The sequence below is a fragment of the Mesoplodon bidens genome (genome assembly GCF_964165515.1).
Source record: "Mesoplodon bidens genome assembly, chromosome: 3".
NCBI classification, from domain to species: Eukaryota; Metazoa; Chordata; class Mammalia; order Artiodactyla; family Ziphiidae; genus Mesoplodon; species Mesoplodon bidens.
This window is the reverse complement of record NC_138178.1, coordinates 384,565-403,053: the sequence shown is the minus strand read 5'-3', so window position 1 is coordinate 403,053 and position 18,489 is coordinate 384,565. Positions and strand designations below refer to the sequence as shown.

At 42.5% G+C, this 18,489-nt stretch overlaps 1 protein-coding gene across 1 annotated transcript in view; it reads left to right on the top strand.

Moving 5' to 3' along the window:
• Positions 1–369: 369 nt before the first annotated feature.
• Positions 370–18,489, top strand: part of MKX (mohawk homeobox) — a gene marked incomplete at its 5' end in the record, with an annotated part of 58,596 nt that continues 40,476 nt past the window's right edge. The window contains 4 exons of the mRNA XM_081229167.1: positions 370–557; positions 2,275–2,434; positions 10,702–10,855; positions 11,283–11,618. Of these exons, the coding sequence (XP_081085293.1) occupies positions 370–557; positions 2,275–2,434; positions 10,702–10,855; positions 11,283–11,618 (838 nt within the window). The remainder of the gene's footprint in view (positions 558–2,274; positions 2,435–10,701; positions 10,856–11,282; positions 11,619–18,489) is intronic.

Sequence of the window (18,489 nt, the reverse complement as noted above, 5' to 3'; positions counted from 1 at the left end):
GCTTCGCCCCCGCGTGTTAACTGTTGCCGGTTGAGATTCTTTGGGGGCTGGGTGGCCAGGGCTAAGAGGAGGATGGGTACCTGCCCCGGGAGCGTTCGGGTGCGGGTGACGGGCGTTGCGGCGGAGCGGTGTAACCAGCCAGGGGGAGGCGGGGGTTCCCCCGTTCAGGTGCGGCGGCGCCGCTCCTCCCCTGGGCTCCGCAGCCCCGCGCCGCGGCCAGGTTCGGGGCTCGGGACGCTCAGGAGGGTGAGTGCTCTCGGCGAGTAATGTGCTGCATCTTGATCTCCTAGAACCCGAGCCCTGCGGAGCTCCCGGCGGCCCGGCCCCAAGGCGCTGCGGCCGCGCCGCGCGGCCCTGCCTGCGCGCGCCATGAACACCATCGTCTTCAACAAGCTCAGCGGCGCCGTGCTTTTTGAGGACCGCGGGGCTCCGGAGCGGGAGCGGGGCGGCAGGCCCTACGGCGGCGTCCTGGACAGTACGCACGCTCGCCCCGAGGTGGGCATTACGGACGGCGCGCCCCTCAAGGACAACCTGGGCCTGAGGCACCGGAGGACCGGGTATGCGCACCCTCCCGGGGCCCCCGCCCGCTCCGCGAGAGGTGGGGGCGGTGAGAGGCTTGGGCGTGCTTGTGACACCCGGGGCCTGCGCCTTAGGGCCCCCGAGTTTTCCGGGAGGAGTGGTCTCCGCCTCCTGGGTTCGAGCATTCTCATTTTAAGGGAGTAGTTGCTCTAAGTGTGGGGGGTCGATTCGTCAGAAGGGCTCCAAAGAGGCTCGTTGGAAACTGAGGACACCTGAAACCTCCTCTTAGTCCTCAGATGCCCGGACCTGGGGGCGGGGGTTACGTGCCTCTCTCCCGACCGCGGGTACGGAGGCGCGGCCGCTGGGGAGGCAGAAAGGGCTGAGCGGGATGCCCGGGCGCAGAGCAGGGCCAAGCAGTCGGGGCTCCCCTGGGGGTCCCCCCCGCCCCCCAGGTCAGGCCAGCCCCGTGGGCTTACCCCCTGGTGTCACGACAGGGCCTTGCATCGGCCAAGGTGTTGGGAAGGTCGCCCCTCCGCAGGATGCCGCGGACGCGCGCGCGGCTCGGCGGGGCCCGCCGCGAGCCCGGAGGGTGGGGGGGGCCGCGGGCCTGCCGGGCCGGGTTTCGGTTTAGCGGCCTGAGGGGCTGCGGGGGTGGGGTGGGGTGGGCGGGGGCGAGAGCTCGCGGGCCACCGGCGGCTCCGGCTGCGGGGGAGGGCCGTCTGTAGCCCCGCCACGTCCCGCGGCTCCGGGAGCGCCCCGCGGGGGGAGGGGCGGCCGTCCTGGCCGGTCCACCTGGAAGATTGCATCAGCTGCTTGTTGTGCGGCGTTGCTGGTTAAGGAAATAAAGATTAGGTTTCGTCAAAATGTTACTACCAGTCCTCATGGATGGAATTGCATTTCAAAGTGTTTAAAGAGGCAGAAGTCCCGGAGGCTGCGGCGCAGGCGCGCAAGCCTCGCGGAGCGGCTGGGCGCGCGGGCGGCGGCGCGGCGACCCCTCGCGGAGCCGCTGGGGAGCGCAGCGCCGAGGCCCGGCTCCAGGCTGCTTCCCGCTCTTCCTCCTTGGAATATGATTTTCCCGAGGTCCTTTTACGTTACCCGGTGGGACAGACCTTCCATACTTTTAAGCTCGCCCTTTTGTTGTGAAAAGCCCCCTACAGTGTTTTGAGTTTTGTCTTTTCGCTTTTTCGTGTGTGTTTTTGTTTTCGGTTCTGCATCTTTCCTCCACAAACCCCTCCTTGGAAAGCTTCCCCTTTACACGAGGATCAAAGGGTACAGGGGAGAGCTTGAAGAGAACCAGGGCAGCGGGGCGGCCATCACTCCTTGCTTTGTTCCCAACGTCCAGTGGGCGACGGGAAGCCCCTGAAAGAACATTCGAGAGCTGGCCTCAGCCACTACTTATCCCCTGAGGCCAGGGCCCCTGGAGGGCGCGGTGCAGGCGGGCGAGGGGCGGTGCCGGCCCTGCTGCTCAGGTCTGTGGCTTGAATAACAAAAGAGCTTCCTTCAGATCACCTAAACCTCTAACCTCTGGCTTCAGGATTACCCCCTTTTCCGTATAAACCTGGTGGCCTTCGCCGCCCCACGCCCGTCCTGTGCCACCCGGGCCGGCCCCGCGCGCCCTGACCCTGTGCGGCTCCCACCCCTGCCTGGCCTCCGCGTCCGGGCGCGCGGGCTGAAGCGCGTGCGAACCCGGGGGCCCGGCGGGCGGCGCTCGGCCGGCGCGGCTCACTGGGAACCCCTCCTCTCCCGGTGTCCCAGGGTCCGGCAGAATGGCGGGAAGGTGAGGCACAAGCGGCAGGCCCTGCAGGACATGGCGCGGCCCCTCAAGCAGTGGCTGTACAAGCACCGCGACAATCCGTACCCCACCAAGACGGAGAAGATTCTCCTGGCGCTGGGCTCGCAGATGACGCTAGTGCAGGTAATCGGGGCCCACGAGCCCCGGCCCTCCCTCGGCGAGGCTGAGCGGCGGCTCTGCTTCTCCCGCCACTGGGCACGGGTGGGCCCGAGACCGGCCGTCCGGACGCTGCCGCCGCTCTGCCTGAGGCTGGTGCGGGGCGGGCCCAGGGCCGGAGCGGTGGTCTGGGGAGTTTCTGCGTCTCCGACCGACTCCCGGAGGCTTGGCGCAGCAGGGGTCGTGTGGCGCTCGCTAAGGAGGGCAGGGCAAAGGCGAGCGCGGAGCTCTGAGAAGGTGTGCGGGCCATGCACGCGGCCGTGACTCCAAGCGGGCACTACCCCGCAGTGATTTGCGTCGGGGTCGCCCGAGGGCTCGTTAAAACACACGCTGCCGCCGCCCCCCACCCAGCCCGGAGTTCACAGGAGGTCCTGGCCGGGGACGGTGCTTTGTATTTCTAACACGTTCTTGGGGTGATGCGTAAGCTGCTGGCCGCACCACACTTTGAAAACCAGGCAGAAGGGCACCCCACATTGGGGCCCCATGTTAAAGGTCAAGTTACAGGATACCTTTCAAGTTGACCGCTCCTGACAGAGCTAGTAGGTGGGCTGGAAGGGCCAGAAGCGGGTTTGGGAGGTTTTTCTTTTTTAATAAGAGGCACCCTGGGCCTTAGCTAGACTCCACGCGGCTTTGCTGGCGGTGTCTTTGTCCTTGGGTTAAGGGGCAGATCTCAGATGGCGGGTACCTGGTCAAGTGCAGAGGGGCGGCCTAAGCTTGCTGCATCTCTAGCGAGCAGTACTGCTGTGCACAGGTTTCCCTCCGTGGCGGCATCTGATGCTCGCAAAACCCGGTGAGGTAGAGCACATGCTGTCAGCCTTTCGCAGGTGATGTAACCAAGGCAGGAGAAGGCTGTGTTGAGGGGTGGAGGTGGGCCTGGAAACGCCGCGGGTCCATACCACGTGCTCTGGCCGGCACACCAGTTTCCTTTCATAAATGCAGTGACGTGAACTTTTATGCGCTCAGGCAGGGCAGATTCACTCAGAAAGAGGAGAGGGGGAGCTACCTGAGCTGAGAGATCTCGTCCGTTGTCGCAGCACTGCACCGCTGCATTCGTGAAACTTTGGTCGTTCCATGAAAGGTATAGTAAGTGAGAACCCCGAAGTAACAGGGAACGTTTAACTACTAGATAACATAAAAATTGCTTTCCAGAGTATTTAAGATTATCATTTTAGGAATTACTAGAAAGTTGGATGAAGCATGAAAATTGACTTGTACTCAGACTTATTAAAACTATAATATGCATTTTTCTGCTTATTTTAAGAATACAGTTGTAGAGAAAAACAAACATCTCTTCTGCTTTATATTAACAGGCAATAGTATTAATAGTGATTTGCTGCAGCACTGGAGGGGAAAATTAATTTAGTGTTCTTGGCTTAATATCTGTTTAACACAAAACTATGAACTTTCAGTGATTTTCAAAAGTAGTTTTTAAATAAATAATTCCAGCCAGAAAAACTTAAGAAAATAAATGCATATATTCAAATTTCACTTTAAACTGGTATGCTATTTATTTTCAAAATACACTAATTTATAGAGCTATTTGAATAGTTCACTCTGATGTCAACAGTAAAATATTAACTTATTGATTACATAGTTCCATGTTGAATACTTGCCATTCTTTCAGACAGAAAGCAACAAATGTTTATGACAAATTTAGGACGTTTTTAGCTACGAAAAGTATTGTCATTAGCAGAGACATTTAAATTTTCACCTGTAGTAGTTTTTCTGAGTTGCAATACAAGTAGCTGTCATTCTAATACAGAGTCAAGTTATTCTCTACCTGTAATGATAGTTCAAATACAAATAATTCTTTTTGCGTTAAGATCTTGGTAAGACTATTGCATTTTTCTAATTTACATGAAGTTTTTGTTCATGTAATGAAAATCTTTCCCATTATATTTTCTCTCACACTAGTCTTCAGCAAATAAAAATGCATGCAAATATGTAATTTTTAAATGGGGCAAAGAAAGGTAATTATTTATAATTATAATTGATACCTATTTAATGATTTCCAAGTTTTATAATAAATGAAGTTGGTTTCTGGAACTTTAAAGTGATAAATGGAAAAAATCAAACGTATAGAATAACCAAGGGACCCTTATATACCATTCAGGTTGGGCCCACCTATTCTCCATTAGGCACAATGGAATGTCTGTGTAAGAAAATATATATATATTTATGAATATAAGGGGTTTGTATGAGTCAGACATTTATTAAACATCCAAAGCAAATTCTGACTCTGTGGAAACCAAATAAATTATGTCAATACATTTCACTTCTGGGGGAAAAATATCAAGCTGTGATCTGAATAAAGCTTTTGAGCCCTGCAATTTAGACCCCTGTTTCATGAATCAGGTTCTCCCAGTGAATAAATTCCTCCTGTGGAGTCAGCCTTCTTGAGAAGAGTGATCATGTCTTATTCATCTTCATCCTCCCATTTCACCCCAGCCCAGTACTTTCCATATAGTAAACTCTTCATACATGTTTGCAGACTGAATAGGTTCTCACTGGGGAATACTACTGTAATCACCATGTGACTTCCCCAAACATATTGTGGAAAACTGGAGAATGTCTTGAAATCAGACTAAGATATTCTAGTTTTAAAATCCATCTCATTGTAGGGAACACACAGAGGGCAGCTCATTAACTTTAATGGTACATGTTAGTTCTACAGAACAAGCATATAACTCACCTTATTATTTTCAGTATATCTGGAAATATGTCATATTTTATGTCAATAGACAAATATGGAGTGTTCCCCTTATTTCTATCTCCAGTCTCTATTTCTTGCTTATTACAATACCTCCTGTCTCTGCTTCTCATAATTTATATTAAGTTGTCAGCATAATTATTCCTTAACTACAAGAGTGTCTTATGAAGGGTAAAATAAATGTTCAAAAATATTTCCCTTTTGGGTGTATGTCAAGCTATCAGACCTTTCATAAGCAGTACTTTTGCCTTATTTTGCTACTCTGAAGGGTGTAAAACTTGGTCAGCAATCTCCATTAAGCCTAGAAACAATGCTGAAACTTTAATGAGGGAATTTTTTTAGGACCACAGAAGTAACTTTTTCTGATAAACAGAAGCTCTAAGGACATTAATCAACACTACATTTTGTTCATTCCTGAAAGATGAGGCAGAGAGAGGTATTTATGCAGCTTTCATTTTTTTTCTACTCACTAGACTTAGAACTTGTCTTAATTTACTATATAACTGTTTGCATTATTAATCTGCCATCTTCCTACTAAGATATAAGCATTTTTATAAAATTAACAGGAAGATGATTTGTGTGTGTGTGTGTTTTCACTGTAACCAACTGAAATACTCCATTTTGCTTGGTTCCTATGACCGTTGTTCAAACATTATAAAAATATACTCTCTACTCTCAAAATATAACCAACTTCATTGTGGAATAACAGATACGCGATTGGGGTTTTGTATTACTGTAGGATATGGAGCTTACCCAGGGAATAATTGCCCCTGAAGAAGTTTTTTAAAAGAAGGGCAGATGGGGGCTTTACCTGGTTTCAATATTTCCCATTGTTTATGTGTATATATTTAAAATATATTTATGCTTTTTTCTGGATTATAATAGTGAAATGATGATTTTTTTTATGATCACATTACAGAGTGCAATGCAAGTGGAGTTTGAGACTACATTTTAGCAATTGGATGTTAATGCTCCCTTTTCTTACAGTAGAAGTTTCCAATTCCTGTGCTACAGCCATGTACCATTTGGTTAAATCTGTGTTGCAAGATTTTGCCCCTGTGTTGACATAGCTTTTGCTTGCTATGGATTGCTTCTGCTGAGATGTGTGTGTACTTATCAACTGCAGGAATTATGGCTACTGTTAAATATTCAACAAAATCTCAGATTGGTCCTTCTACGTTATTCTCAGTGTCATACTACATGGGGTAGAAGTGAGGTGTTCGATATTTCAGTTGAATGACTGAATCTGCGTTGTTAATTCTGTGTGTTCAAAGGGGGACAGATGCCAGAGTATCCCCTTGGGTTTACTATAATGATTGCTCTGCCAGTGTGATGAATATAAACACTGCTGCGTAGGATGAAAACTACTTAGCTTTCTCTTCCAGCTTCTAGATATTTTGTTCTCTAAGCTTTCGCTATAAAATGCAGTGTTTTTAAAGCTCTGAGTTTGACGTTAAAATGCTGTTGCAGAACCTGTCCTTGGTAAGGAGGCCTGTTTCATGTAAAATAGAATTTCAAAAGGATTTGAATGATAACCTGAAGGAATCCATAGTAAGTTAAAGGTAGAAGATTTGAACTGGTGCCTTTACCTTCAGTGAAACAGATGGCGTTTGCATCAATTCATCAGAAAAAAACTTGTGAGATGATACTCGTGCAGATTTGTTCACCAACTATTGTCTGCTGTTTGCATGACTTAACACAAGAAGATATTCAACACCCCAGACTATGTCCAGCCCTTAGGTTGTACTGTAAATTGCTGATAATAAAACACTGGCAGAGTAAATGTTATTAGTAGATTGGGTGCCAGTCAAACTTACGAAATGAGTTTAGAAATAGCCTGTTAGACCCCACCAAACCTTTATGGAAAATCTTCTGATGTATAATTAATATACTCTGTTAAGAGCTATGAGTATACAAAACATAAAAAACGATATGACTCCAATATATGAAAAGCTAGTTAATGCCACCATGACATTTAAAGGTCCTTATTTTTGTATGTTAGAATTATAAGTATATTGATTTTTTTATTTGAAGTCCATCGCGTTTTAATAAAAATATGAAGAGTTTCATAAGAATTGGATTTTACACTATGCGGTACTGTGTGTTGGTTGTATTAAGAGTTAAGGTCAGGGACTTCCCTGGCGGTACAGTGGTTAAGACTTTGCCTTCCAATGCAGGGGGTGCGGGTTCGATACCTGGTGGCGGAGCTAAGATCCCACAGGCCTTGGGGCCACAAAATCGAAACATAAAACAGAAGCAATGTTGTAACAAATTCAATAAAGACTTTAAAAAAAAGCGTTAAGGTCAGTTAAGATTTAAGATTAGCCTCTGGATTATATGATGTTTAGTAAAGAAAGTAACAAAAAAAGTTTGGGAGTTGGATTCTAATAAACATAAGTGACATAGGCATGGGGGAAGTTGCAGGCTGTCCTCTGTGTGCAAGAGGAACAGAGAGGGACATAAAACACCTCTGATTGCTGAGGAGAGTAGCGGTCAAGAGCAGAAGACAGGTTGGTACCAACCATAAAGGAGATGAATGAACACTTTTATAGGAGAGCGTGGACGACATTCACAGATCTTAATTTTCAGAGTTCGCAAGGATGTCAGGAAGTATGCAGTTCTGAAAAGATGAATGAGGTATCTAAACTCACACAGCCTGTCTTTGGCTAAGTCAGAACAGGAAACCAGGTCTCTTTCCATTATACCACGGTTAGAGGATGACAGGACATACATGAGGATTTGAAGACGTTAAGTAAGTAATTAAATCATAACGGTGCATCAGCACTTGAATTTGATGATGGTTGTTAAGATCCGTTCAAGTGGATGGAATGGAAGATAGGGAAGTTTGAAAAAATACTGTTCTAAAACTCCCAGTTGGTACTGATGGGACATGGACGAACATTTTGGCCATGACTTGGAGAACAGAGGGAGGTTTGAGAGGAAATGGACCAGGCCTCTCATGCTTCCATAGTGCAGGCTCACCCATGGATCATAGTTAATCACGTGTAGCTCTTCACTTCTAGTCCTTCTGTATGTGCAGGGGACAAAGTTTATTTGTTCCTAGCGCTTAATATCAGGGCTAAAGCACAGGAGCTGCTCAGTATGTGTTTGTTGAATGAATAGTCCCAGAAGTTGTCTGTCTGTAGAGGTTGGAGGACCTCAGACTAAAGCATACTAATAATAGCACAGCTTGGCAGGAAGAGGCGTTGGTGGAGTCTAAGGCTTCTGAAGTGCCGTGGTAAGATATTACACCACTGCACATAAATTTGAGGACAGTTATCATTGCTTAAGACACAAAGGGAGGTAACACTCAATATATATTATATTATAGACGATATGGTTTGTGCGTATATAAACTGGGGAAGACTACCATGTTTTACCCATGGGGAAAAAAGAAAAAAATTATAGTTTTTTTTATTTTTAATGTAGGATTCACCACAGGTTCATTCAATAATTAAGGCTTGAGTAATGTACAAAAGTTGTGTATTTATAGTATAAATTTAAAAAAGAAAAAAAAATTCCAGTGCAAGCATCACCACACAAACCATTAATATACTGTGGAGTCATGTTATAGAACAAATGGGTAGAAAAACATAATCCTCTTTCCACTTTTCATCCTTTTAAAGGCAAGTATTGGCCTTCCATGTTTTTAATATATATATTCTTTTTTTTTTTTTTTTTTTTTTTTTTTTTTTTTTGCGGTACACGGGCCTCTCACTGTTGTGGCCTCTCCCGTTGCGGAGCACAGGCTCCGGACGCGCAGGCTCCGCGGCCATGGCTCATGGGCCTAGCCGCTCTGCGGCATGTGGGATCTTCCCGGACCGGGGCACGAACCCGTGTCCCGTGCATCAGTAGGCGGACTCTCAACCACTGCGCCACCAGGGAAGCCCTAATATATATATTCTGATGATAGCTTGATGTTTAAAAAGAAATGTCAAGTGCCATTTTAGCCTCTAGAAATCCAGTAGCACCTTAAACAAAAACAATGGAACTAACCTTGTTTTGCAGTGTTCATTTCTTTGCCATCACCTATTTGGAAGCACTAGGTTTTTAGCTTAAAGCTGGGTATTATTTGGCCTTTTTCTCTCTCTCTGCTTGTCTGATTGCTCTGTCTCTGACTGTATTGCCAGCTCCTACCTCCTTAATTGCTGGAGGTTTCCAGGGTTTGGTCCTTGACCCTCTTTTCATTCTGTCTGCTCTCACAGCTTCAGCTCTCACCTCTGTGCATTTGACCTAAATCTGATCTTCCTTGCCCTTAGATCTCAGATGCCATTTTTATTTTCTTGCTGCACGTTTCACCTGTATGCTTTTCTAGTACCTCAAACTAGACATTCCCAAACCAAACGCATCATTTCACCCTCAAACAATTCTACTTTCTCAAATTGGCACTATCTTCTCTTCTTACACAAGTTTGATAACTCAAGGGCATCTCTTTCTTCCTTCTTCGTTACCTACCACAGTGTCTCTGGAATTTGACTTATATTTGTTCCCGTGTCTTCTTTGTTGGAAACACACTTCCCTACCCATTATCCCTGACCTGTTCCTTCAAAATCTAGCTTAAATTCTTCATGAAGTCTTGAGTGACATCAAAGTAACCCCTCCTTCCGTTGCACTCCTGTAACATTATATTTTAATGCGTCTTAAGCCATTTATCACATTCTTTCCTATATTAGTTATTTGTTTATTGAAGTTGGTTTACAATGTGTTAATTACTGCTGTACATCAAAGTGATTCAGTTATACATATATATATATATACACACACACATATTCTTTTTTGTTATATTCTTTTCCATTATGGTTTATCACAGGATATTGCATATAGTTCCCTGTGCTATACAGTAGGACCTTGTTTTATCCATCCTGTATATAAAAGCTCACATCTGCTCATCCCACACTCCCAGTCCATCCCTCCCGCAGACCCCTCCCCCCGGCAACCACCAGTCTCTTCCCCATGTCTGTGATTCTGTTTCTGTTTCATAGTTAGGTTCATTTGTGTCATATTTTGGATTCCACATGTAAATGATATCATATGGTATTTGTCTTTCTTTTTCTGACGTACTTCACTTAGTATGATAATCTCTAGGTCCATCATGTTGCTGCAAATGGCATTATTTCATTCTTTTTTATGGCTGAGTGATATTCCATTGTATATATGTACCACATCTTTATCCATTCATCTGTTGATGGACATTTAGGTTACTTTCATGTCTTGGCTGTTGTGAATAGATACTAGAGTTATTTGTGTACTCTCCTACCTTTCTTACTAGACTGAACATTTTATGGCAAAGCAATTCAGTATTTTTTTTATTCCCAGAATACAGTTAGTGCTCATTCTGTGTAGTAAGTGCTCAGCACATTTGTTGAATGAATGAATGAATGGATATAAATGTCCAATACTGTTAGGTCATGAGAATATGTAATGATCAGAGATTATGAGAGAGGCTTAGGTCCTTTCTGGGAAAGTAATTGTGTGATGGGTAATGTTTTTATTTTGTGTTAATTGAGAAATAAAACTTTTTTAGGTGTCAAATTGGTTTGCTAATGCAAGACGTCGGCTTAAGAATACTGTTCGACAGCCAGATTTAAGCTGGGCCTTAAGAATAAAGTTGTACAATAAGTATGTTCAAGGAAACGCTGAGCGGCTGAGTGTAAGCAGTGATGACTCATGTTCTGAAGGTTTGTTAGTGTTTTTATCTTGCTTTCTTTGCTCTGCCTTTGTAAGGGGACATTCACTTCAATTGCTGTTTTTAAGGTTGATCCCACAAAACATGGTGGTGCCATAATGGTTCTTTTTTATTGCATGAGGTAACTTTACTTTTACAATACTGTAAATGACCAGCCAAATTATGGCTGCTTCCTCTTGTTCACAGATTTATCATGTGCCAGAATAACATTTTTTGTGAAGTTCATTAAAATTAACATACCAAGGGGAGAGATTATATAGATTCCTGCTTTCCTTTGCCTAAAAATTAATCTTAAATATCAAAGATAATTTTATACACTTTAAATATTCTTCCTATATATATTTTAAATCATTAAATGTAACAATTGTGTGGCTGGGGAAAAGTATGTGTAAGTACTACCTGATATTTTTCCCCCTTAGATGGAGAAAATCCTCCACGAAACCACATGAATGAAGAAGGCTATAATAATCCAGTTCACCATCCTGTGATTAAAAGTGAGAGCTCAGTCATAAAAGCTGGAGTGAGGCCAGAGTCACGGGCCAATGAGGACTACGTATCGCCCCCAAAATACAAGAGCAGCTTGTTGAATCGTTACCTTAACGACTCTTTGAGACACGTCATGGTCACAAATGCTGCCATGATGGGAAAGACAAGGCAGAGAAACCATTCAGGATCTTTTAGTTCCAATGAATTTGAGGAGGAGTTGGTATCTCCCTCATCGTCAGAAACCGAAGGCAATTTCGTCTATCGCACAGGTAAGTCTGTGCTTTTTGTGATACCTTGTTTAAAACAGAATTAAAGCTGCAGCAGAGGGCTTTCTTTTGACAGGTGTAAAGGCATAATTTTTATTGCTTGTGCATCAGATTATGTACATATGGCCTATAATTCAGTTTGAAAGCTTTCATTTTGTTCTTAATTAGCAGATACGCTCATTAGTAGATGATGGTTTACTGGGAAGTTTTCATCCTTAATAAAATTTTCTAATCTTAGTGATAAACATTCTTAGAGGAGATATGTATTGGCTTTATGAATAAATTATAATGGAGGAATATCCCAGATTATAACCAGCCATGCAAATACTCTGTACTTCATCTTTTCTCTTAAATTCTTTGATTGCTTATAGTGATGGAAAATGAACACAAACTAGCATGGGTGCCAAGACATTTGTGAAGGAAACGTGGCTTAAATTGCTTTGGAAATTTTACTTTTATTCCTGAAATGCACAAGTAGGGCTATAAGTAGCTTTGAAATTTTTGCTTTTAGTCTAGAAATAAGGAATCAATTTCTACCTGTCCACAGCTTTCAGATGGAGTGGCAAGTTTGGTAAAATTCTGTCTTGACTTCATTACAAAGGACTGTGTGCCCTACCTCTGGTGTAGGCAGACTCCAGGGCCTGAAAATGCCAGGCAGTGAGATTTAGAAATGTTACCCCTGGAATTAATAACTTCAGGGGGCATGCAGCCCAGCCACATTATGTCACAGATAAGAAAGCCCCAACCAAGGACACACAGCGAGTTACTCTTCTCCAGATCAGTGGTGTAGCTGAGCCTGCACAAGAGGTTGGAGGAGCGTAACTACTGCTAGACGACTGTTACCGCTACTGTTACACATATTGCCACCAGTCATTTATTGAGTAGTTGTGATATGCTAGGTTCTATGCTAAATACTACACAAGTACTACTACATTTAGTCCTTATAACATCAAGGAGCTTGATATGTGAACAGAGCTTTATAAAGAAATTTAAAGTTGGTCTGTTTAATATATCCTTAAGGTTATTTAGCCAGATATCTGATTTTTAAGTGTCTACAAATACGTACAAGATCTATGAGGATTCAGAGGAAATCTCAATACATTTTTGACTTAATCTCATTTTGTTTGTATCTCCAACTCCAACAATGAAAACAACTCCAAACACTCAGAAATACATAGCCTTGTAAATAATAAATTGGGTCTAGGAAGAAGTAAAAGATGCAATAAAAGATAAGTTAGCCAATCATGAAAAATTTAAAACTATCTACTAATACCTGACAGAACTTGTAAGTAATTCAGAATGTTTGAGAAAAAGGAAAATAAACCAAGTCATTCAAGTACAGATAATTGAAAAAGAATAAACAGAAGACAAAAAGTGGTAAAATGGAAGGCTGAAAAATAGATAAATAAATCAGGAGTTGGCTCTTTGAAGTCAGTAGTAAAAAACTCAAGCAAAAATGGACACAAATTAAAGTTGGAAATAAAGGATATAGCAATCATTATATAGTTATTAAAAAATATTTTTAAAAATTATGATAAAGTACTATGCACAATTGTTTGACAGTATACTCTATGCAAATGTATGGATGAAGTGAATTGCTATTATCCACACAAATTAAATTATTAATTCATAATAAGAAAAGGTTTAAATGACCACTAATGCAGGAAAAATTAAGGTTTTTAGTAAACTCAGTTCCCAAAACACTTGATAGATAACTTGATAGATCCACTGGATTTTTTTTCAAACTTTGAAGAAATAATTAATTCCTATGCTCTATACATTTTTCTGGAACATATAAAAACATGGGAAGTATCCCAACTTTTAAAAATGTAAATGTTATCCTAATCCCAAACCAGATTAAGATAGCATACAAGTCAAAAATTTTATTTGTAATACTGATACTCACTATGAAACAACATGGGAAATATTGTAATGTTAAGTGAAAAAATTTTAATTGTGGATACACTGAGTATAATTATGACAAGTGTGTATGGACAAAAACAAGAAAGATAAAAACAATGAAAGTTACAATTTGATGAGGGGGTGTAATTGAAGGACCGTTGTTTAAAAATTTTTTTCTTGTAAATTTATGTTGCCCAGTAAAAACAAGGTCACGTGCCTATGAAATTTCCCCAGTGTGTTGGGTCTTCTGAAAATCCATGCTCTTTTCCAAGGTAAATGTAAAGTCAAAGAGGGACTAGCATGCCTGTATAGTTGATGCTTTTCGAAGGGAAATAGCTTGGCCATGTATTTTTATTAAAGCATTCCAAATGCACTTGGTCCGTGTCATGGACTATTCATTTGCCAAATTCTAGTTTTAAATCAAACCTATCTTTTAGTTATGCAAGCAATGAGATGGCAGCCTAGACACGTAAACATCTGGATTTTCGTGCATATGTATAAGCTTAAAAAGAACAGAATACAATTTTGGGGTTTGTGGATGGAGAATGAGGAAAGACTGGTTGGTCTCAAACTGGTCTACTAAATTTCAGACGAAGACAGTAAATGGCTGTCTTCTGTGGAAATTGAGTGACAGTGCTGCTGCAGTTGTATCTGGGTTAGCAGTCATGCATAAGTGGTGGAACAGAGAATTTCAGTAAATACTTTCTGAACAACTGCTTTGGTTTTCTCTGGCATACAGGCTATTCTGAATCCCTTCAGTTCCTTCTGGTTGTATCTTTCCTTCCTCATCCAAACAGCAACCTTCTAAGTCTGCTCTCAAACACCATCCCCTCCACCACCCTAGTTCTATAGTAGTACAAAGATTTCGGCTTTTAAATTTTTTTTTTTCAGAAGAGATCACCTTTAAATACAAGTTATTGGTTTATCTGTGCTGAGAAATCGTATCCGTTTTTCCACCCATTTTTGTAAGACAGCTGCTATCCCATGATGCATTTCTCTAAATATAGGGAGTCAAAAAGCCAAGTGAAAGAAAGAGTTGGTGTTTGGAAGGGTAATGTATCACTGAATTTCATTTCACTTGTTAAACTCTAGCAGGGAGGGTAGATTATAAAGCAGTAATCCTATTCGAAGATATTATTAGACACGATCCAAGTAGACACAAACATGTTTTTATTGATTTTACATAGACGTTAAATATTTCTCTCTAATCTGCAGTCTCCCACAACATGCAGGAAAAAAAAGAAAAGATGTTCTTTTTTCAGGGGCATGGTAGGCTCTCAATACGTATTCTGACAGCAGCAATTATAACATTAGAATTGATCAGAATTATTAAGGTTATTGCTTCTAAATACAGTTAAGTATTACACAAGAAAACCTAGTCACAGAGTGTCATCTTTTGAATGAAGTCACCTAAATTAAAATTACAATCCTCTTCGTCATGTTAGGTTAATGGATGGTAATTTTCAGATATTCGATGGAGTGGGTCTGCTCTCTGAGGTGTCAGGATGAGGACTCTAGCATCGTACGTACCTCCACTCCTGTTGACTCAGTGCTCATGTTCCCCGGATGGGGCCCTCCATGAAGGAGCCAGCCGCCATCTGTAGCATCTTCCAGAGTGAATCCTCGCTAGAGGCTTTCCTAACTTGGACTTGAGTTTAATTTACCCTAAACCAAGCCTACTAAATTTCCTTCTTCAGTGAGGGAGAAAGGAGACATTTCTAAGAAGTATACTTGGTGAGGGGACTGTCAGGCAAGTCTTGAAATAAAACGTGTGAACTTCCCTGCTCTGTTGCTGGCACGAGGACAAGTTGCTATTCTGTTCTTTCTTTTCGCAGCTCACAAATGACCGACTTATAAATGGCTAGTGCACTCTAATGCTTGCTCTCTGAGCCCCACTGCTTCCCCACTGCTTATGAATTTATATAATTCATAAATTTACTCTGCTCCCACAGGGCTGAATGTTTCAACTTCATCTTATTAAACTGCCTAAAATCCCTCTTAATTATACACATCTGGTATAGAAAAAACATATTGGCGGATAGAACTCTTTTCTATGTTAGTGTGAATTAATCAGATTAGCTTCCCCTCCACTTGACTGAGGTGAATATCCCTGAAGAAATGGAGATTTTTTGTGTGTGTGTGGTACGCGGGCCTCTCACTGTTGTGGCCTCTCCCGTTGCGGAGCACAGGCTCCGGATGCGCAGGCTCAGTGGCCATGGCTCACGGGCCCAGCCGCTCCGCGGCATATGGGATCCTCCCGGACCGGGGCACGAACCCATGTCCCCTGCATCGGCAGGTGGACTCTCAACCACTGCGCCACCAGGGAAGCCCCAGAAATGGAGATTTTGATGGACAGAAAAAAGTCATTTATGTGGTGTACAGGACTCTTTGGGAGGTGGAGTCCATTTGAATGGCCTGCAAAATGGGGCAAAATGAGGGAACTAGGGATTTTAGTTACTGGGGAAAGACAAACAAGGCAGTAGAAAGTAAATCTGGGAGAATGACAAAAAGCTAAGTGCCATTTCCAAATGTTTTTTCTTGGCTAATGATGACCCCGGTGGGTGGTGGAGATGTTCTTTTTTCGTTCTCTTCCTGCACACTTGTGTACTTTAGAATTTAAGCTGGTACTATCAGTAAGTAGTGAAAGCCAGGGTTGCTCGTGAGTTCAATAAACCATTGCATTAGCCTGGGATTTAACCCTAATTTATAGCACAGTTTCTTTGGCGAAATGGCGCTCTCCATTCTAAACTGCTGACTTCACAGTAAACTTCTGGGGCACAAGTCCTTCATGTGCGAGGTGCCCTTTCATGCCTTCATACCGCAAACAAAAACGTTCTAGGCTCGCTGGAGCCCTGGGCCTTACTCATCAAAGAAATCGTAGTTTAAGTGAAGCAGAGGAAAGATTTAAAGAACTGCCTTGTCAGATCCTTTTGAACGGTGAATAATCATTCCTAATTTGTTTTCACCAGTTTTAGGTGTTTGGGGGTAGCTTAAAGAAAGCCTCATGGTAGTTGACAGAAGGCTTTGTCAAGACCCAGCTGCTAAGGATAGCATGGGTTTCTGTGTACATGCTAGTTTCTCTTTGGAATTTTGTTGACCAGTAAGTCGACTTTGGATACTTTCATCTTCTTTTATTTCCCTTTTTGTGCTTGTCACTTCCTTGTTTTTAGTGAAAGATTAAGCTTAGCCCTGTTGGATGATTCCAGACATTCTTTTCCTGGCATGCAAATGACTGTTGATGTACTCCAGCAGAGAATAATAAAACCCTCTATCACCAGCCCAGTTTGTGACATTTAAAGGATACTTGAAAGGTTATCCAATTTTTTGTCCCGTGTCTTTACTGCAATAATACCTCACCTATCAGATACCATCTGGAAATGAGGTTTTCCACCTAAGTGAAATTTCCAGATAGAAATTTAAGGACCGATTTTTAAAAGATAGAATTTTCTGCTCTCCTAGACTTACAGTATGAAACACAGCATGTGAGGTGTGCCTCCGCATCCTCTCTCTTCTCTAAACTCCCTCCTCCTGTTGCTTTTTATATGTTTCCACCCTTCAAATCAGTAATTTTAGGATTCACCACAACTCTGAACTTGCTCCTGATGCCTTTGAATGAAGGACGATGACTTTCTGATAGCCGTTCTAAAAGGGATCTTTCCTAATGGCTTATTCCAAAGCAGTAACCTTCAAAATGAGACTTACAGAAATTCTGAGGTTTGGGGAGGCTTGGGGTAGAATTATAAAAACTTAAGCATGATATTCTGAACACTATAGATTATTAAATGTTTATCAGTGATGATGATGGCGAAACACATTCACATGGATGATTTCTGAAATGCATATCAGCTTGATCTTTGAAAGTAAATTTTCTTTATGGATTCACTTGCAAAATTTAAATGAAACTGTGTAAGTGTAAGTGTTCCACCTACTGTTAAAAACTGAGAGATTCATGGCAGACAGAAATAGAAAAAGAGAACACATGTTGGCATAAGCAGTTTGCTGGCTCCTTCAGGCGTTAGTTTTTCATTCACTTTTCTTTGTTTGTTATTTGGTATCATGTGAGAGCCTGAGAAAGTCTATACGTAGAAGCTGAGACTTAACAGCCCTATTCAACAACCTGGCTTACAAACAAATCAAAAATATACGGCAGCCTAGCTTAGAAGAAGTATGCACTTTTAGGGCTGTGCTTGATCCTGAGTTTTTTGTCCCTTTATATTGTGTTCCCTCCATGTGGTGCCTTAGAATGACAGCAACACGTTTCAAATTTGTGTGAATATAGACAGATTGCCTCTGAAATGCAGCTGCATCCTGTCTCTTCTTTCGTGTTGATACTTGCTGCCTTGTGTGTATTAAAAGCTCTCCGGGGCCCTGAAATGGTATTTTATTCATTTTTATCGTCCTCCTAGCACCTAGTAGTGTCTTTCATGTATTTGCTCCGGAACTGTTTCTCAAGTCAACGAGTTAGTGTTTTCATGATTTAGTCTGCCTCTTAAATCATGAAAGACATTTTAATGTACATATGTATATGTTGATCTGTGTCTGCGAACATGACAAGGGAAAGAAAATGGTCCTGAATAAGTAAATGGGTGAAAAAAAAAAGGCAAATGCAAAAAAAGTTAAAACCGGTAGAAAAAAGTAAACAGAAGCTTAAAACTGAGATGTTTAAGAGAGTTGAAATAAAAACTTAGAAAGTATAAAATGAAACTAAACCAATTTTCAAGTTAAAAGAGTGACTTTCAGGAAAATGCAAGGATGATAAATGGAAAAGTTTAGTGGGTTTAAAGAAAATCCACTGAGGAATAAAAAGTATAGCAGACAGGCAAATAAAAAGAAAGGGAACTTTTCTGAATTTGACTTCACTAAGTAATGATATATCTATTGTCTACTTATCTAGGTCCCTGCCTTGTGGGTGAGATTTAAGAAACAAAGCACAGATTTAGATCCAATGATTTACCCTCTTCTGCCCCATTCA